At 33.3% G+C, this 22,402-nt stretch overlaps 1 protein-coding gene and 1 long non-coding RNA gene across 4 annotated transcripts in view; one reads left to right on the top strand and one right to left on the bottom strand.

Moving 5' to 3' along the window:
• SLCO6A1 (solute carrier organic anion transporter family member 6A1) overlaps positions 1-12,232 on the top strand; it is a 95,301-nt gene extending 83,069 nt beyond the window's left edge. The window contains 3 exon segments of the mRNA XM_025437768.3: positions 6,481-6,545; positions 8,820-8,957; positions 11,974-12,232. Of these exon segments, the coding sequence (XP_025293553.3) occupies positions 6,481-6,545; positions 8,820-8,957; positions 11,974-12,110 (340 nt within the window). The 3' untranslated portion in view covers positions 12,111-12,232.
• The window catches only part of LOC125754826 (uncharacterized), a 28,015-nt gene continuing 15,710 nt past the window's right edge, over positions 10,098-22,402 (bottom strand). The window contains exons 2-4 of one of the 3 annotated variants that reach the window (XR_007409690.1): positions 11,885-12,080; positions 10,797-10,965; positions 10,098-10,332 (exon numbers count right to left, since the gene is read on the bottom strand). This is a non-coding gene — a long non-coding RNA (uncharacterized LOC125754826). Of the gene's footprint in view, positions 10,966-11,884; positions 12,081-13,433; positions 13,492-22,402 lie in introns of those variants that run through there. The other 2 variants (XR_007409691.1, XR_007409689.1) reach the window with 2 other exon arrangements.

A 22,402-nucleotide genomic window follows, 5' to 3' on the forward strand; every position in this document is an offset into this window, starting at 1 on the left:
TTCATCTGTGTCTACTTAGTTATTAAATTAATCTATTGAGTTCTTAATTCTAAGTAGTGTATTTTTTCAGTTACAGAATTTCATTTCTTTTTAATAGATTCTAGTTCTCTGATAAAGTTCTCTGTTTAATCATTTGCTTTCTTGGATATATTAATTCCCCATATTTAAAATCTATGTCAGGCATCTAGTATCTGAATATTCTGTAGAATTATTATATTGTATTTTTCCTTTGTCTCTGTCTTTTATAATTCCTGTAGTTATCTTTAATCATATGTGAGATTTTTGTATATCAACAATAGAGGCTATAGACCTTAATAACTCCAAAATTTTTTACAATAGCTTTATTAAGATGTACAGAATTGAGACAGTTCACTGTAATCCAGACAAAAACTTAGTTAGAGGATAAGTTTAAGCCTCTAAAAGACCTTATCAGTTTCCAAATTGCCCTTTATCCTAGGGCATAGTCTTTCAAGGAGTCTTGATTGGAAGAAAGGTATGTTAAACATAGGATCCTTCATTCTTGGTGAGATTTGAACTCCAGTGTTTATCTTTCAGTTAAAATATAACTTCCAAGAAAAATATTACCAGTTCTCTTTATGTTGTATTGGAAAATAATAGCTAACACATTTAGATAAAAATTCAGTATCCTCCAGGATATAAAAAATAACATACACCTAGAGCTACACACACTCATGGACACACACACACACACACACATACATATCCAGTTAAAAATATTTTTTTTAACCTGAATTAACTGAAAAATAAAAACCAGATTAAGTTCAGTAGTCTGGTCAATAGAAATAAATCAATGTCATATTCCTGGTTTTAATATTATGTAATAGTCATGTAAGATTTCATCATTGAAGGATGCTGGGCAAAGAAGCACATGGTATTTTGTACTAGTTTTACAACCACCTGTGAGTTTCAAAAATAAATAATTTCAAAATAAAAAGTAAAAAACAAAATGAAACACACATATATGAATGTCACAAAAGCAGACTGACTTTCCCAAAAAAACATTTGGGAAAGATATATCCCATATTATAGATAGAAGACCTAACATCACCAATATATCAGTTCTCCTTAAGTTAATTGATAATTCTAACATGATGATGAAAATACCAATTATTGAAATTTAAAATCTGACTCTAAAGTTCTTAGGGAAGAATAACAAACAAGAGTAGTTTGGGAATCTTAAGCAAAGAAACACAATAATGGAGCCTTGGCCTTATAAGCTAAAATGTACCATACGTTTCAATTATTAAAACAATATAGTATTGATTTATAAATAGAATAGCAGTAAGTCTAGAAATAGATTTTAACTCATGTGGGAATTTAATATAAAATGAAGGTGAAATCTTAAATAGGTGAATCAAAGATCTTTTAGAAAGTGGTTTGAGTATAATGAAATATACTTCAGGGGGGAAAATATATCCAGAGCCCACACAACATACCAGGAAAACCTAAGATGGAACAAAGATATAAATGTAAAAAAATTAAACAAGTGCTAGAAAAACAAATTCACCAATTTCATTAAGATCTTTAAAAGAGCAAGGTATTTCCAACTATGACTCAAAATCTAAAAGTGGGAAACATTGATAAAATTTACTTCATAAAGTTAGAAATAATAACCAAAGTCAAAAGTCAAGCAACAGTAAATATAAGCAACTCATATCCTTTAAAAAGATTAATCCCTCTAATAAGTGAAACTCTCTTAACATTAATAGCCCTACAGAAAAGTAGAAAAGTATCAAAGAAAAAGCACAAATACAAATATGAAAGGGTGTTCAGTCTCATTCATAATAAGGGACATAGAAATTAGCATTTTAATGTGATAATATTTCTCATATGTCTGGTGACTGGAATAAAGCTTTAATTGTAGAATCTGCTTATGTGGCTGTGTAGGAACAAGTACTTTAATAATATTTCTTGAAAGAGCACAAAATAGTACATCTCCTATGGAAGGTACATATTGTTAAAACTTAAAAAATTGGCAGATGTGCTTATCCTTTATGCCAGCACTTAAACCTCTTGAAATACTTATTGTAGATATCCTGCAAGCAGATAAATTTACATCTGTATGATTACCTATATCGTATATATATAACATGAGGGTATATATACCCATCTCCATATCTATTTATCTATAACGAAACGCTGGTAAAAACCTAAGTGTGAAGGAGCAACAGACTGATTGAATAAATTATTGCATTTCTGTACAAAGAGATATAATGCAACTGAAAAAAATGAATAGGGAGGAGCTCTACATTCATGTAGGAAAGGATCTTAAGAGCATATGGTTACATGAAAAAAAAATCAGATACAGAACAGTGAACATAGTATACTACGTCCTATGAAGAAAGAAAGTAATAGAGGGATCCCTGGGTGGCGCAGCGGTTTAGCGCCTGCCTTTGGCCCAGGGCGTGATCCTGGAGATCCGGGATCGAATCCCACGTCGGGCTCCCGGTGCATGGAGCCTGCTTCTCTCTCTGCCTGTGTCTCTGCCTCTCTCTCTCTCACTGTGTGCCTATCATAAATAAATAAAAATTAAAAAAAAAAAAGAAAGTAATAGATATGCATTTACAGTTACTTGTATTTGTGTAAAGGAACACCAGGTATAACCAAGAAAGTAATTAAAATGGTAATCTAAAGGTAGCCTAAAGGAATGGGGTAGAAATAGAGGTAGATGAAGGCAGAAGTAGAAGCAAGCAAGTTTCTCCAGCATATTCTCATAATTTATTTTGTTTTGCTTTCCAAAGCATGATTTTATACTACAAATTCAACAAATAAAGTTTAATTTAAAAACTACGATAAGACTCAAGGCCAGAGACACAAATTGTGAAATCTTAGGCAAATAAATGATAAAGTCAAGGAAGAGGTGTGGGATGAAGTAATTTGTAGCAGGGCAATGGTCCCACACGAGGCAACTAGAAAAGCTGTGTTAAATGATAAAAAACATTATTTATTTATTTATTTATTTATTTATTTATTTATTTATTTATTTTTAAACCATGTATTTAAAGGCAGAAAATGACAAGAGGACTATAGGGATTAAAATTTCAGAGAGAGCAGATGTTTTTAGAGGTGATTTGGAGATCTCAAGGTGTCCCTGAGATTCTTGCCAATTCTTGATGAAGGCTAGGTACTGACAGTCTGGACTAGGTCAAAGTAGAGGATCACTACTGAGGGCAAGTAAACTGGCAGAGGTTTTGGTGATCACATAGGACTAAGTGAGACTGCGAGACTCACTAACAAAATTATTGTTTCTCTGGAGAAATTTGTTGAAATTTGATGCTGTGTGGGCTGAAGTCTGAACAAAAAGTATCATGACTTGTCTTTCTCTCTCCATCAAGGTGCTCATTAAGAAAGACTAGTTCTTTAGTTTCTTTCCTCCCAGCCATCATTTAGAAAAATGTTTATGTCTTCTCAATCGTGATAGTCATCATAGATTCAAGCAAGAAGTTAGATGAGCACTAGTGGAATAAAAGCTAAAAGTGTCAGTTTCCTCCTATACTGGTGGGTGTTGGAGAATGGCAAGAAAAACAGCAAAAAAAAGTGTTTCTACTAATAAGTATTCAATTATAATATTAAAACACAGTACAAAGAAAATGCAGGCAAATACAACGAGAAAATTATAGGACAATCTAACTCAGTCCAAGGATTCAGAGAGGGCATTCTTGAAGAACTGACATTTAACCTGAGTCCTAAAGGTTGGGGGCTGAGTATTTCACACAGTGGGAGCAACATATGCAAAGATTCTGAGTAGGGGAAGCAGCTTCATAAGATTGTTGTGTTATAGAATGTCATGAACAAGGAGGATGATAAAGGCAAAAATGAGGTGTGAGATGGCATGCAAAGAGACTGATTCAATCAGGCTGACCCTTGTAAAGTTTTCTGCAATTCTAGATTTTATCATAAGAACAAGGGGACAGTGAAATAACCATAATTTTACAGTAAAAAAATATCACTTTGTGGAGAGTGGATTGAAAGTATAAGGATAGATTTTGGGAGGTAAAATATGTAGTCATTTCATTTTTTTAAGGAGAAAGACACAACCTTGCAATAGGCCAGTGGAATTAGAGATAAACAATTAAAAAAAAAAACAGAGAAAGAGATATGAAAAAGCTATACTTAAAAAAAAAATCACAGTCTTTGGTTATTAATTCCAGTCAAAGAGGAAAAGGATGGTATCAATGATGCCTCTTTTCACATTTTGGGCCTGAGCATTGCATGATGGTGCATGGCATTTCTACTTCTTGTGACAGGGAACACTAGGGAAAGAGCAGCTTTTGTGCAAAACAGGAACTTAAGTGTAGAAATGATGTCTTTTAAGAAATATTTGGAGTGAAAAACATAAATTTAGAAGTCATAAGACAGTAGAAGCTGCTTTTTTACAATTTGGAAGACTACTAACAAATTTTTTGTTTATTCCATGAAATTCTTAAATCAGCCTCTCATAGACTTATTAGGCAATATACAAAAATATTCACTTTGTTGTTAAAATACATTCATTTTTCATTAAATATTTTAATAAATATCTTTTTTTATTTTGTGCTGTTCATTTAACATTATGGAAAATCCTGGGAATCATTACTTTTTTCATCTTGTTTTGTATATCAGAAAGATGGTTATAATCAAACTGAAGATACATAAATACATCTTAAGGATTATACTTTTGAGTTATGGTCAGCTCTATTTATGCTTCAGAAAGCAATGATAATCCATGTAAGAAAACTACATGTACTAAATGAAGCAGAACGTTCAAATTATAGTTAGGTATATCATTACTATTTCCATATTATGCCAAGACCTATGCTAAAGTGTGGTTCTCAGATGTGATACTTCCTTTTTCTTACCTTAAGAATCTGGTCATTATAGAAGTGTAAATTGTTTTTTTATTTAAAGGTATCATTATCTTTTGAAGATTGGTTAATTTATTTTCATTTTCCTAGTAGTAAACATTTGAGGAAAGAATATATATTTTTATCAGGTTGATATGGGTAGAATTATCTCACTTTTTGCAAAATAGTCACAAAATATTGTACATATGCTACATTTTAGTAAATTGAGTCAGTTTGGATGAAAATATTGGTCATACTAGTTTATTGTTCAAATTCTAGAATAAGGAAACAAAGGCTAAGCCTAGAGTTTATTTAAAATAAAATAAAATGTAGCTCTTATTTTTTTACTTTCTAAAATGTTCAAAGCTTGATTATTTTTTATTGTATTTTTCAATTTATTTTCCAAACTACTAATATGTGGCATTATGCTTTTTTAAATGAATTTATTTTTTATTGGTGTTCAATTTACCAACATACAGAATAACACCCAGAGCTCATCCTGTCAAGTGCCCACCTTAGTGCCCGTCATCCAGTCACCCCCACCCCCCTCCCACCTCCCCTACCACCATCCCTAGTTTGTTTCCCAGAGTTAGGAGTCTTTCATGTTCTGTCTACCTTTCTGATATTTCCCACTTATTTTTTCTCTTTTCCTCTTTATTCCCTTTCACTATTTTTTATATTCCCCAAATGAATGAGACCATATAATGTTTGTCCTTCTCTGATTGACTTATTTCACTCAGCATAATACCCTCCATTATGCATTTTTTTGAACAAATACTTGCTTTGACCAATAGGAAGTACAGAAAGGTTCATTTTTTTTTAATATTTGGGAAAGTTATTTTTTGTTTATTTTTCGTTTTGAATAGTGAGAGGAACAGTCAGAGGTCCAGTAAGAAAGAGAAGTCTTCTCCCCAGTTAGGACAATTTGAGCAAGGTTGAAGAAAATGGCTATTTAAAATGTGGGTGGAGTATAAGGAATCATGTGGTAGTGTATCTCCGTCTGTTTTTGACCAAAAGAAAAAGAAAAGAGAGGTAGGAAGGAGAGAGACCTGTAGAGGTAACTGCTTTGCCTAGGGGCCCAGGCAACCTGATATAACTCTGCAGGGAGAGTCTAGGCATGAACACCTTGACTTCACTTTTCTTCCTAACTCTGGAGCACCCAATTCACAAACCCTAACTAGAAGGCAGAAAGCAAGAGAGCCTATTAATGTACTACATTTAGGTCAGCCTCCCATGACAGAGATATATAGAGAAATGCAGGGAGTGGATCTCCCAAGGGCAAAAGGGAAAAATCTAAAACAGTGGGTATGCACGTCAAAATGGAAAAAGGTAGGTGTGAGAGTTAGTGCTAAGTCTTTTTCAGCAAAGGAAAAATAGGTTGGGCCAGAGGGTTTGGTCCCTAAATGCTTCCTCCTTGTGAAGAGCTAGAAGCTTTGGGATCAGTTGCCAAGGGGCAGGATATGAAGAAATTGAAATAGTTGTACTTCTTTTATTCACTCAGATTTAACTTTGTCAACTGTCTAAAGATTCTTAGTTTAATTGATGCATAGGAAAAAAAATAACCTTGAACCTAACATAAATTCTCTATAGCTAATAATAATGATGTTTTGGTAATATCATTACTATTTGCTTGCAGGATTGTACCAGACAATCAGCGTTATTTGGCCTTGGGTCTGACCTATGTGATTTTGAGAATATTTGGTATGGAACTTTTGGCAATCTTTTATTACAATGAATTGTTCATTTTTTGATATGTGTGTCTACATGTATATTTGGAATTTCAGATAAATAATAATGGTTAACTGACACAAAACAAGCAAATGGGGGAGCTACTTTGCAGAATTTAGGAGACAATATTTATGTAAAAAGACAATACCTAATGCAAAGCCTATCCTAACTATCATATAAAATATGCACTAATATTAAATTTGATTAGATGGGACAATCTATTTGATTAGAGATATATTCATCAAGCTTACACAACTAGTTTCATAAGCTGAAACAAAACACATAACCATAGCATTGCTTGCACATTTGAGAAGTCACTAACTTAAACTAGTGCTTTTAAACATTTTCATTTTCAAAGACTCTAAATCTGTTTTTAAGAGTTTATACTCAAAGAACAAATTGGTCTTGCTGAGAATAATGCACTGTGTATTTCAGGCTTTCTTAAAATAGCAAAAATTAGCTTTCAAACCTACATTATATTAGCACCCCTGATTCAAAAGTTGATTAAAATATTGATGGAGCAAGAAACTAGATTGAACTGGATTGGAGATTGAAAGACATATGATAGAGTCAAGAATGTAGAAAAATTTAAGCGTGGCTTTGATGGGAATCAGAGAAATAATAATTCTATATCTAGATCAATATGTAGGTTGAAATTAGCTTTCTTAATAAGGAAAAATTAGAGCATATTTTTATGTGAATAATGACCCAATAGAAAGGAGAGATTTTTAAAAAATTGTTTATTTATTTGAGAGAGAGAGGGAGCATGAGCCGGGGGAGGGATAGAGGGAGAAGGAGAAGCAGGCTGTCTGCTGAGAGGGACTTCATGGGGGTTTGATGCTAGGGTCCCGGGATCATGACCTGAGGGAATGGCAGATGCTTAACTGAGCCAGTCTGGCATCCCCAAGAACAGATTTATAATGCAAGAAGGAACATAAGAAACAGCAAGTATTATTAACAGTATCTGCATCAGAAAGGAAGCCAGTGAGACTAATACATTTTTGATGGAAAAGGGTGGAATATGATATTTTAGATAGAGACTGGGTCTATATCCAACTGGATTTTGCCAACAGAGAATTTGAAGCAGAAGATAGAGATTATCTGATTTACATTTAAAAGATAACTCTGCTTCTGAGGGAGAAATGCTTATAGAAGATAAATGTGGGGAGGGAAAAAAGGCTTCTGTTGAAGTCTAAGTGGGAATTATATTAAATTGGATTCTGGAACTTGTAAAAGACACAGAGAAATCAACATATCCAAGATATGTTTGGAGTTAGTGTCACAAAGATTTATCATGGATTGGAAAAATATGATGGAAAACAGAAAAACATGAATAGTACATATAAATGTGTCACCTTGAGCAGTTATAAACAGAGTGCCAGCACTCAATGAAATTGGGGAAATCAGTAATGGATAGTGATCTTTGGCAGGAATCAAAAGTCGTAAAGCATGAGGGTCCTGACAGAAGGAAGGTGGTTAAGACATGTTAGTTCTAGGGCCTCTTTTCTAATGCCTTTGGGATTTTTTTTCCCTAAGATTTTATTTCTAAGTAAGCCCCATACCCAAAGTGGGGCTCAAACTCACAACCCTAAGATCAAGAGTCACATGCTCCAATGACTGAGCCAACCAGGCACCTGAGTGGCTTTTTAAAAAAAATCAGTTGTAATTCACTTTTAGCTGAAATTGTTGCTGAGTAGATGTTGTCTCTGGGAGTATATAAAGATTTCCCTCAGGCAGTGTACAACTGTTCCTCTAGATTTGAGGTCCTCTGAATCTAAGGGTGCTTACAAACATACCAAAGCATTTTCATTTTCAGGTATTTCTCTCAATATCTTGATAACAGATGTACACTGCAATACAAAACTATTCATTGATTGAAAATGACACAATTTGAAATCTTTGGAGGCACACTGAATTCACAAAAATAATATTTAATATCTGTTTTAAATACTTCCTCCTAAATTTTTATCTGAAAAATTAACAAAAGTTTTGAGATATCAAATAACATGTACACCATTCTAAAAATATGAAAGTAACTAATTTTTTATACCTACAGAGATAAGGATTTTTAAAAATACAGTCATTGCTTCGTTATTAATAATCCTATAAATAAATTCATAGCTAATTTTAAATGATATATTTAAATGTGATGATGACTAAATTTATGTTTAATTTTAGAATAAAAGCATTCTTATCCTTACTTGTAGTGTTTTTATGGAGAATTTACAATTAATGCATTTTTCACAGGGACTATACCTGGACCAATACTTTTTAGAATGGCAGGAGACACTTCTTGTATCTTTCGGGTGACTGAATACTGTGGAAACAAAGGAAATTGTTGGATCTATAATAAGTTAAAAATGGCCTACCTTATGGTAGGAATATGTAAGTGACACCTATTGAAGGAATATAGAAAAGTATAATTGTTTTAAAAATGTATAGTTGTTTACGGTAATGTGCAAGAATAATAAATTGTGGACAAATGGATACCTTGATGATTAAAGAAGCCTTATATAGAAAATATTTTAGAAATGTAAGTATTATAGTATTCACTTGAGTATTTGAGTCACTGCATTAAGTACACAATTGTTTCATGTTAGTCTTGAATAAAGGGTGGTAATTAGCAAAGTTTCAATTTAGAAATCAATTTTGTCCATATACAAACACAAACAAGTTGCTTGACCTTATGCCCGTTTCCATTTCATAGTAAAGGATTAGATAATTAAAAATATTTTTTCACACCCCTAAAAAGCATCAAGATATTCTTACCCTACTTTCATTAAGTTTCACTTATTTTATTTTATTTTTTTTTTGCTTAATGATATAACAATCTACATAGCAAGCATTCATTATTTGTTGAATAAATAAGAGATACAGGGAATTAGGATACTATGGTGGTATGAGTTATGGTCAGTGTTGAGAAAGTCTAAATATTCTTGTATTACTTTGGAAAGTTCACTAGATTTTTCTGGATCTCAATTTATTCATCTGTAAGGTGAGGATGTTGGACTACACAATTTCTGAAATTTTAATCAGTACTAACATTTAATGATTTTATTGTATAGATGTTGGTGTGATAAATATTTAAGTGTTTATATGTTTTGTGACTTTAATGAGTGTGTTCATTCAAAGAAACACATAATAATAGATGTTAATATTTAATAGTAACAAACACCTCTGTGACATATCGTACAGTGGTTCCTTGTAATCCAAAAGTCAATTATCCAGCAAGTCTACTGACACTTGAATAAAGTAAAATTAAAAAAAAAAACTATTGGGATCCCTGGGTGGCGCAGCGGTTTGGCGCCTGCCTTTGGCCCAGGGCGCGATCCTGGAGACCCGGGATCGAATCCCACGTCGGGCTCCCGGTGCATGGAGCCTGCTTCTCCCTCCTCCTGTGTCTCTGCCTCTCTCTCTCTGTGACTATCATAAATAAATTAAAAAAAAAAAAAAAAAAAGAACTGCTTTGGCTCTTTCCCGTGGATTTTGAAAAAAAAAAAAAAAAAAAAAAAAAAAAAAGAAAAGAAAAAAAAAAAAAAAAAACTATTAAAAAAGTAAAAAGATGACATTTAAGTAGTCAAAATTAATTTATCAGAGATAGTTCAACAAAACTAGGCTTGTTCATGACGAAGTCCTCTTAAGACACTGCTGAGTCTTTTAAATTTTATTTTAGATACAACTGTAACATGCTTATCTATTTTCAAACACAGCACATAATTGAGAAAGCTGGTGAACTGCTGGGGATCCTGCTAAGGAGCTCCTAAAAGGAGATAGCAATAATAAAAAAAATAAGGAATTATGTCAGAAAAGGTAGAGGAAACTGCAATAGGAATATGCTTTTGTGGCAGTTAGTGTAAACTAGTCCATTTTAAAGTTCTAATCATCAAAAGAAATAATTGAAAGATAGCCACAGTGTAGAAGGTAAAATGTGAAAAAGAATCAATGTTCAAAATATATAAAGAACTCCCATAAATCAGTAATAGGGAAAGGATTGACAATGGAAAAATAGACCAAAGACTTGAAGGAACTCTTCACAAAAGTGGATAACGGAACAGTCAATAAACAATGGCTTGGATAAATTGTGATAAAATCAGCAATGGAAGAGTATACAACAATGAAAATGAAAGCTACACAGTTGCATAAATAATGAGCTAATCCTACAAACATAATGTTGAAGGAAAGCAAGAAGAAACAAATGATTATGCAGCGTGTGATTCCACTTACATAGTTTTGACCTGTTTTAAATATACTTCAGAAGCAAACAGAACTAACCCTTGGGTTAGTTACTGAGAAAACACGAAGGAAGGCTTTCTGGGTGTTGATGGTGTTTCATTCTTGATTCAGATGCTGGTCACACTGTGTTTAGTTGGTGAAAAATTTATCGAACAGTACCCTTTAAAAAATTGAGATGTAATTAAGATACAATTAGCATAGATCTCAGTGTTTGGTTTCATGGCCTTTCATAATTCAGTGCACCTGTGGAATCAGCACCTCGTCCAAGCAGAAATTTCCCCTGTGTCTCTTTTCAGTCAATTTCCAGATAAATCTCTTTCAGATTTCTATTATGTTGGTTCTGCATGTTCTAGCAATTTATGCAAATGGAATGCAGTATATACTGTTGTTATTGCTTTTTTTCTGTGTTGCTTACTATGCTTTGGGGGAGATTCAGCTGTATTATTCCATAGCAGTAGTTTGTGCTCTTAATAATTTCTGAATACTACTTCATTTTGTGAATATATTACAATTTATCCATTCTCAGTGTTGGGCTATTCTAAATGTGTGAAAATGGTGTTCTTATAAATGGCAGATTAATTAATGTTTCTTACTTTATCTTTTTTAACCATTATAATTGATATTGTCAGATAACTGATGTTCCCCTAAAATAATTTTTATTTTAATTTTCAGGGTTATTTTCATCCTAAGCTCAAGTACTTTTATATAATGCTTGTAATACATTAATTTTCTGAAACTTGAAAATGAATAAAAACCCTACGTAATCAACTACTTTTTCTAACATATTTGTTTGCATTTGGAAAATGGTATATATTTCAAAAAGACTACATGAAATGAATTATATAGGTTCCAGTCCCTATTGATATTTAAATTTTGAAAGCAGAAATATACTTTTAAGCTTTAGAATTAATTCATTCTATGAAATAATAACACACCTTGCATTTTCTTGGGATATATCTTCAAGAAATCTAAGTTTTTGTAAACATTAAAAATATCTCCTTTGAGTAATATAAATTTATGATACTAATTACATATTACAATTGGAAAATTGATATTTTATAGCAAGGAAATATACTTACCTTTTCTTTGGTATATGTCATTCTCTACAAACAATTTTGCTCTAAATAGATTGACACATCTGATGCTTGTATTTTTTTTTTTAATTCAGGTTCCATTTGCAAATTAATCACTATCTTCTTCACTGCTATTGCATTTTGCCTATATAAATGTTTATCAGAGGAAAACAGTGACACGCTGCATATACCTGTGAAGAATCTAAAAGTAAAAAGAAAGGGAAAGAACTAATTTATAACTGGATCGAAATGAAGAATTATACACTGTCAGTCCATCAATGGAATGCTATATTAATAAAATTTGAAATAATTACAATATAGTTACATGTTTAATAAATGAATGTGATTCATATGACCCCGTAAGTTTTATTATAATTTGAGTACAAGTATAATAATATGGTCTCTGTGTTTGGATTTTTAAAAGATATTGTAAAATACACATTTAATACTTTCTTTTTTTTTTTTTAAGATTTTATTTATTCATGAAAGACACAGAGAGAAAGAGAGAGGCAGAGACATAGGCAGAGGGAGAATGATGTGGGACTTGATTCCAGGACCCTGGGATCACAACCTGAGCCAAAGGCAGGCGCTCAACCACTGAGCCACCCAGTTGTCCCCACATTTAATACTTTAAATAGAAAGACAATACTATGAAAAAAAAAGATGAAGCAGAAGTGGGAAAATACACATAAGTTAATTATGACTACAAAAATATGTAATAATTATTAGCCTTTGTTTATATAGGACTACTTAGGTTTCATATAGTTTATTCGTACTACTTTTCATTTGGGCTGTGGATGTTTATTTATAAACTCAGTAATTTTTCAAGATAACATTAGATTTATCAATTCGATTCATATAAGGAGAAATTAATGTCCTATTTATTTCTCCAAAAGAAGACAGCTTTAAACCTTTTAAAAATTACCATTTTCTTTATCTTTTATTTCACCATGGAGAGGTTTCTTTGGAAACTTTCTCTGGTCAGCTGGCCAATGTGCAATACATATTTTTATGCTCCTTTAATTTTATCAGATGCAAGATTCAGTATGATCATATATTTTTACTATGACTTGAGTTTTATTGATAAAGACTATCTGATACCTGAACTGAGTTCCATTTTTGTGCTTTTATATTTCATTGTATGATAATTATAATTATTTCATGTGAAAAGATACTCAAATTTAAATGTAGAAACTGTCAACTATTTGTGGAATTTTTCTTAAGCTTAAATGTGTTTCTCTAGAGAGTTTTTATTACAATTATTTCATAAATCATTGTACATCCATCCAAATTATATAGCAATTTTCTAAATACTGGAATAAAAATCAGATTGTTATAAAACAAAAACTTCTCTACATTGTTTCTGTTGTTCTCTTGGGAGAAGAAACAACTGACAAAATTTCTCCTTTATTATGTACATTAGTCACTGACCCTGCATGTAAGGGTAGATAGACATTGCTCTATTCTTTTTTTTTTTTAATTTCTCCAAATTTTTAAATTAATTTCCAGTTAGTTAACATACAGTGTAATATTAGTTTCAGGTTATTTTGCTTACCATAATACTTTCAAGCCTCATCCATGTCACTACAAAGGGCCTATTCATGGTATTGGCTGTCAGAGAAAAGGTGAAGCAGTGAGTATTCGTATTTTACTATATATATTTCTTTCTTAACTTCAACGTGCACTTATGAAAACCTATAAACTAGTCTTTATGTGAAATTCTGCTTGGCTGCTTGACTCTTCTCTGTTGGGACCAGTATGATTGCAGGATATCTGTTGATCAGAGTGCGAAAACAGGAGTTTCTCCTTGAAAGATTCTCAAGGATCTACTGCTGTGCCCTACATTCAGAAAAAACCCCACACATGATGTTTACCTAAGTAGTAGAAATGTATCTATGGTGATCTGCATTTTCAGAATACCTTCTTAGGAAGCATTTCTCATGTTCTTAAAGTGTATAGGATTTCAAATATCAGTGAATAACAGTTTTTTCTAGGAAAATTAAAGTTTAATAATTTTGAGTTATTCATAAGCTTAATATTCTCTGTGTAAAGATTTTTTAAAATTTTTAAATTTTAATTGTTTTGTCTAAAGATACTGACTGAAAATTTATACAACCAGGAAAATAGGGTAAAACAATAATACTCAGATCCATTTTGCAAGTGCTTGTTGCACATGTGTGTGTATGTATATATTATCTATATATCTGTCTTTTTTCAAAAAACAAAGGTAAAACAAAAATCATAATAATTTGGGGAGTAGTGTTAAGACTTTAAATTTGATTATAGCTTCTTGATACTACAGAACATTTGTTTCTGTCACAAGCTAGTTTATAATGGATTGGTAAATAGAAAAATGATACAAGTTATAACCCAGAAGTTTCACTGGTTAACACCAAGTTAGCAGCGTTTTTTTTTTTTTTTTTTTTAGATTTTATTTATTTATTCATGAGAGACACAGAAAGAGAGAGAGGCAGAGACACAGGCAGAGGGAGAAGCAGGCTCCATGCAGGGAGCCCGACGTGGGACCCGATCCCAGGTCTCCAGGATCACACCCTGGGCCGAAGGCAGGTGCCAAACTGCTGAGCCACCCAGGGATCCCCAGTTAGCAGCTTTTGAAACCATCAGGGGAATCTTTCTTACTATTAAAGAAAAGATCTTATCATTAAATAAAATCTTAAGAAAAAACAGCTAAAAATCATACAGGAGCAACTTCCTTTGAAATCAGTTTTGAATAGTTTAATGTTATCAAGAATCATTATGCTTTTTACAATGTTAACATATCCAGTGAGGCTGCAAGTTCAGGTGAAGATGCTGCAAAGATATTTCTATTTTTTTTTTTAAATGAGACTGATCTGTATTGGGAATTTTTGTCCTCAAAGAGCGATATCTTAATAGAAGAAGGTGAGCTCTGTGTTTAAATATAGGAAAGGTATCGCAGTACTGAGTGAAAATCTAGTGTGGATTTAATTGTGCTAAAATGTATTAGAATTGTGGTTGTTTTTGTTAGAACTCTGATTACAAAGTTGTAGTGGTTTACCTCTACATTGTTTTCTCCAGAAGACTAGTTATTTCTGGTGTTTGATTTTGCCTAAAGGGATGTTTTAAAGGAATATGCACGTGATATCATAGCAGAAATGCTAATATTTTTAGAATCGAGAGCTGCAAATTGCATGTTCTCCAAAATCTTAGGATAATTACCATGAAAATCCTAGTTCCTCAATCTTTTAAAAAATTAATTCTTATTAATATTGAAGATTTCCTGCTTTAACATCTAGCAATCTTCCATATGTAGTCTAGAAAAGTATCAAGTTTTGATTTATTAATGGCATATTTCCCTTCTCAGCACAAGAATTTACTCATTTTCCCCAATCTCTGTTAAGACATAATTGATATACAGCATTGTATAAGTTTACGGTATACAGCATGACTGGATTTATATATACTGTGAAATGATTACCAAAATAAGTTTAGTTAACATCCATCATCTCGTATAAATACAAAAAAAAAAAAAAAAAAAAAGAAAGGAAAGCAATGTTTTTTGTCTCATGATGAGAACTCTTAGTATCTCCTAACTTTCAAATATCCTATGAGCAGTATTAACTGTAGTCATCGTGTTGTAGATTATTTCCCCAGTACTTCCTTATCTTACAGCTGGAAGTTTGTATATTTGACCATTTTTGTCAGATTTCCATACCCCTCCCCCATTTATGGTAAGCACAAACCTAATCTCTCCTCCTATGAGTATTGTGGGGGTTTTTTTGTTTGTTTTGTTTTTTAAAAAAATTTATTTAAGAGAGAGAGAAAGAGAGAGAGAGAGCGCACATGAGTTGGGCAGAGGCAGAGGAAGAGGAAGAAGCAGATGTCCCTTGGAACAAGGAGCCTGACATGAGGCTTGATCCTAGGGTCTCAGGATCCCATCTGAGCCTAAGGCTGAGGCTCAACCAACTGAGCTATTCCGGTGCCCAGGATGGTGGCTTTTGTTGTTGTTGTTTGTTTTATATTTCACACATAAATGAGATTATAAAGAATTTGTTTTTCTCAGAGGCGCCTGAGTGGCTCAGCTGGTCGAGTGCCCAACTCTTGGTTTCAGTCCAGGTCATGGTCTTGTGGTTATAGGACTGAGCCCCACGTTAGGCTCTGTGCTCAGTGTGGAGTCCGCCTGAGATTCTTTCTCCCTCGCTTTCCCTCTTCTGCCTTTCCCTTTCCCCCCCTCCTCTCTCTAAAAATTAATAAAATCTTAAAAAAAGAATTTGTCTTTCTCTGTCTTATTTCACTTAGCCTAATGCTCTCCAGGTCTACCCATGTTATCACAAATGAAAGGATTGCTATCCTTTTTTGTGGCTGAATAATATTCTATTGTGCATACACAGCCTCTGTATCATTGATGGACACTTGTTTCCATGCTTTGACTGTTAGAAATAATAATGCTATGAACACAGGAGAGCAGATACCTCTTTGAGAGTGTATTTACTTATTTTGGATATGTTTCCAGGAGTGGAATTATGGATCATCTGGTAGTTCTATTTTAAGTTTTGAGTGACCTTCATACTGTTTTCCATAGTAGGTGTACCAATTTATAATTGTACTAATGTGAACGAGGGTTTCTTTTCCCCACAAACTCATCAGCATTTGTTACCTCTTATCTTTTGACGATAGCCATTCCAAGAAGCATGAAGTGATACCTCAGTGTGGTTTCAATTTGCACTTCCCTGATAGTTAATGATGTTGCACATGTTTTCATGTATCTGTTTGCTATCCGTACATCTTCTTTGGAAAAATGTCTATTCAGATACTCCGCCCATTTTTAAATTGGAATGTTTGTTTGGCTATTGAGTTGTATGAGTTCTTTTTATATTTTGAATATTAATCCCTTATCAGTTAATTATATAATTTGCAAATATCTTTCCAAATGGTAAATTGTCTTTTCATTCTGTTGATCATTTCTTTTGCTGTGCAAAAGATTTCTAATTTGATGTAGTCCCACTTTTTAATTTTTAATATTGTTGCTTATGCTCTAGGTTACACATGCAATAAAATCATTGCCAAGACCTATCTCAAGGAACTTTTTTTCTATGTTTTCTTCTAAGGGTTTTATAGTTTCTGGATTTACATTCAAGTCTTTAACCCATTCTAAGTTAATTTTTAAAAGTGGTGTTAAGTAGGGATCTAGTTTCATTTTTTTATATGTGAATATCCAATTTTCTCAGCATCATTAAATGATGAAATGAGGAGAAATACTCATTTGTCCATTGCGTATTCTTGAACTCTTTGTCAAATATTAATTGATCATTTATGCATAGGTTTATTTCTGGGTGCTTGATTATGTTCCATTAGTCTATGTGTTTGTAGTTATAGCAGCACCATACTGTATGGATGGTTCTCCTGACCTCAGTGTGCATCTTTATGACCATTATTTTGAACTTTTTAATGATTTGGTAATAGAAACCATACTACTATGAAAATGAATGAAATTGATGTGTTGCTATCAAAATGAATAAGCCTTACAAAATTTTGTCAAAACTGCCAAATTGCAGACTATATATGTATATTTATAATATTCAGTATTACTTATGGGCATATACATCTGTAATAGACTTATAAAAAATTTAAAGGAATGATAAAACATCAGATTTAGCAGCAAAGTTAACATGCTGCATTGCTTATCTAGTGGGAGCAAAATAAACTTTTTCCTCAAATTTGAAAAATAATATAAAAAAAAGCTCAACCTGACTTGCTTTAGTCCGGTTGGACAGATTTTAGTTCTATGCCCACACCTGGAACAGTAACAGTTGCAAAGGTAATAATAACCAGACTGACTTAAATTTGAGCTCCTAAATTATTTTCCAAGGTGAATATAATTGCTATGATTATATGATATAATCACGCCCTAGCCCTGGAATTGAATGTGAAATCAGCTTCTCCAGGTCCACAGGAAATTTGGGAGAGGCATTAAGTGTTACAGTGACCAAGACTATAGTAGTAATGGATTATGGATACAAGGTGAATGGTGAGGGATGAGAGGTGAGGGAGTGAGAGAAGGGGAAGAAAGAAAGAATTGAGGTGGATGGGGAGATGGAGAGAGAGAGGGAGGGAGGGAGATTAAACTTGGTACCCTTGTAGTTAGCTTGTACGCTTTTATTTAGGGTGTTAACATTAATAAGTGAAGCATAGGAGGAATGGAGGATTTAGAAAAGGAGATGAGTTCAATTTTGAACATATTGATTTTGAGGTACCAATGAGACAGCCAAATGCCATTTGGCAGTTGAAGATAAAGATGTAAAGCTAAGGAGAGAGATCTCAATTGGAGTCATATTTAGGGATCATCAATACAACAATAATTATTTGATCCATGGGAAAAAAAAAGATAAATTTGCTCAAAAAGATAAATTTGCTCAAAAAATTTGCTCAAAAATTTGTCTACTACAAACTGAGGAATTTTGAAGAATATAACATGTAATAAATGTCTAGAGGAAGAGACTAAGAAGGAAACGCAAGAAGAAAACCAGAGCTGAAGTCAGTACAATAAAGGCAAGGATAGAGGGCATATGAAGATGATGGGAGCTGTCAAAATTGCCACATGTTGCTGAGAATTCAAGGGAAGTAATGATAATGTTTACTGGATTTAGCAACCAAGAGTTTGTTGGAAAGTACAATGAGAGAAATTTCAGAGAATTATAGGAGCAGAAGTCAGATGGCAATAGGGTAAGAAATGTGTTGGAGATGAGCAATTGGACACATCAAATGTAAATAAGATCTGTAAGTTTAGCTGTGAAAAAAAAAGTATAGCTGTGAACAGAAGATACAAGCCTGTAGTTGGCTGCAGTGCTCAGGTTTGTTGAGGGTGGCCGATGAAGTAATTGTTGCTATAAGCGTTGTGACGGATGGCTGGAGCATGTTCAAAAGCTGATAGGAAGAGATTGGGGTCTAAGAACAAGAATTTAGTTAGTAGAGCAAGATCACTAAGGAGGGGGTGGGATGGGTTACAAAGCACAGGACAAAGGATTAGCTTTAGTAAAGAGAAAAGAATTCTTCCTTTGCGACAGAGGGCACAAAGGAAGGGATGGGTGCAACTGTGGGTAATTTTGTAGATTTGATGGCTGGAACTTGAGCTCGTGCAATCTTCTGAATGTGTCTCCTCTCCTTACAATCATTTCCTCATGATCTAACCTTTGCAACCTATGTTCTGTTACATAAACAGCATGATACCTCTCTAACTAGTCTCTTGTTTTTTTTTCTTCTTCCAACACACTCTCTTCCCTGTGGTGAAAGGAGTCTTTTTAAAATGTCAGTCTGATCATGTTATGCAATGAGTTGTAATTGTTTACGTGCCTGGCTCTTTTCTAGATAAGGAGACTATGAAGGGAAGTATTGAGTCGTTCATTACTCTGTTCTCAGACTTTTTTTATGTAATGAATGTTCAAAAGATATTAGTTGGGTGAATAAATGGCTGGTGACTTTATCTCTAATGCCATTGGCACTAAAGTGTTTGTCTTTTATTGAGATTATCAGAAAGATAGATTGCTGAATACAAGTATAAAATCTTCTGTGGGTGGGACACCTGGGTGGCTCAGGGGTTGGGCGTCTGCCTTCAGCTGGAGTTTTGGGTGTGATTCTGGAATTTTGGGATCAAGTCCCACATCGGGCTCCCTGAGTGGAGCCTGCTTATTTTCTGCCTATGTCTCTACTTCTCTTGGTGTGTCTCACGAATAAATAAATAAAATCTTAAAAAAAATCTGCAGGACTTTGAGAATTCACAGTTAAGATATGAAGGACTTCATTTCAAAGCCACTTCCCCACTTGCTCAAGTCTCCCTCACTTTCTATTTAAAAGCCTATTTCAGCAAAGTTTATTGAGTTTTAGGTTGAATTGTGCCTCCACAAAAGGTATATTTGAGTCCCAACCTGTAGTACCTGTAAATCTGACCTTCCTGGGAAAGAAGACCTTTTTAAAAATTTTTTTGTTTTATTTAAGTAATCTCTACACCCAATGTGGGACTCTAACTTATGTTATGATCTTGAGATCAAGAGTTACATGCTCTTCTTTTTTTTTTTTTTTAAGATTTTATTTATTTATTAATGAGAGACACAGAGAGGGGGCAGAGACACAAGCAGAGGGACAAGCAGATTCCATGCAGGGAGCTCCATGTGGGACTCTATCTTTGGACTCCAGGACCACGCCCTGAGTCGAAGGCAGATGCTGAGCCACTCAGGCATCCCAAGAGTCACATGCTCTTCTGACTGAGCCCACCAGGCATCCTGGGAAATAGAGTCTTCGAAGATGGAATCAAGTTAAAATGAAATTGTTGAAATTGTACTGGATTAAGGTGGGCCCCAATCCAATGACTGGCATCCTTCTAAGAAAAGGGAGATTTGGGCACAGAACACACAGGGGAGAACACTCTATGAATAAGGGAGAGATTGGAGTGATACATCCAAAAGCCAAGGAACACCAAGCGTAGGTAGGAAAACTTCTTCCCTACCGCCTCCAGAGGGACATGGCCTTCCTGATACCTTGATTTTGAACTTCTAGCCTTTAGAATTGTGAGAGAAATTATGTTGTTTTAGCTACCCAGTTTGTGGTACATTGTTATGACAGCCCTAGGAATCTAATATACTATATATATATATATATATATATATATATATATATAAATTTTCTATTTTTCTTGATTAGATTTATTTCAGCAATCTTATGAAACTTCCAACTTAGGTAAGTCTTTGCACTTCTTGAATGAAAGTTTCTCACTCATCCATCCAGGGAGATATTCTTTCCTATTACAACATAAAGTTCAAACAACAACACTGCAATAACTTTATTATCTTTAGAACAAAAATGCACTAATCCCAAGGCTCTGGGCTTTTTTTAATTTTTAAAATTTTCCTCTATGACTTTCTTTTTTATTTCAATGTTGTTGTTCCAATTAATCTGTTTAAATTGCTATGTTTAAAACTCAGGAAACTACAACTAAGTACGTGGTGGGAAAGATCTGCCACCAGTCATGGACCTCACAAAGAAATTTTACAATGTAGTCTCCATGTTATATGATTTCATTAGAGTCATAAGATAATAAAACTGTGAAACCTCTGACCTTCAAACTACTTCACTATGGAAGCTTACAAAAAAACAAAAACAAAAACAAAACAAAACAAAAGAACCCTTCCATGAGAGTTTGTTTTCAAACTACAAAGGTATGTCTGTCTTACTTTTATTGAACCTAAAGACAATAAAAGGGCACGTTAGTATTTCTTTAAAGATATTTTATCAATTTAAAATATGTAAAAATGTAATCCTTTTTTCAGTAGTAAACATTTGGGATTGTATTAGAACAAACACCTAACTTTTTAACTAAGTTTTAATGGGTATATTTCAATGTATGCAAAATCGTTTCAAAAGAATGAATATAAATTGAACTTTTATGTCATGAGCTGGCAAATGAAATCACTGTTAAATTTAGTCATGTGATATGAACCAAGGCAATTAAGGATAATAAAGACCAACAAGAGATATGGTTTCTGGTTTTTCACTTACTATAAAGTATTACAAGTTAATTCATCTTACAATATATGGTGCTGAATTATCTAAAGTGATTATTGTCATATACTATTTTTAATATATAATTTTGCTTTTTAAATATTTTTTTTATTTATTCATGAGAGAGAGAGAGAGAGAGAGAGGCAGAGACACAGGCAGAGGGAGAAGCAGGCTCCATGCAGGAAGCCCGATGTGGGACCCGATCCCGGGACTCCAGGACCACACCCTGGACTGAAGGTGGTGCTAAACCACTGAGCCACCTGGGCTGCTCATATTTTATCATTTTAAAGTAGGTAAAAATGTAATCTGTTCTCTGCATCTCTGAGTTGTATTATTTTAGATTCCACATGTAAGTGAGATCATACAGTATTGGTCTTTGACTTTTTTCACTTAGCATATTCCCTGACAGAATTTCCTTCATTTTTGCGAGTAAATTAAAATTCCATTATATATAAAAATATGTATGAGTTAATATATATGCATATAAATATATAAAATAATAATACAAATATATCACATTTTCTTTATTTTTTCTTCCATTGGTGAATAGTTGTTTTCATATCTTGGCTATGGTAAGTAATGATGCAATAAACATAGAAATGCAGATACCTCTTGAATATACAGTCTCTGACTTGCAATGGTTTGACTTTTTCTGCTTTGTTATGGTGCAAAATATACATTCAATAAAAACTACACTTCAAAGATTTAAGATACTAACCCTTTATCAGATATGTCATTTGCAAATATCTTCTCCCATTCTGAAGGCTGACTTTCAGTTGTGTTGATTGTTTCCTTCACTGTGGAGAATCACTAGATTCTATTCCTAAATCTAATATCACACTATATGTTCACTCACTGGAATTCAAATAAAAACTTGAAACTACAATAAAATAAAATAAAATAAATACCATACTTTGGATTTTTATCTTTCCTGGCTAGTGATATGTAGTATCACTCTCTTATGCTGCTGGGCTGTGGCAGTGAGCTATAGCT

Source organism: Canis lupus, chromosome 3, assembly GCF_003254725.2.
Source record: "Canis lupus dingo isolate Sandy chromosome 3, ASM325472v2, whole genome shotgun sequence".
In the NCBI taxonomy this organism is placed as follows: Eukaryota; Metazoa; Chordata; class Mammalia; order Carnivora; family Canidae; genus Canis; species Canis lupus.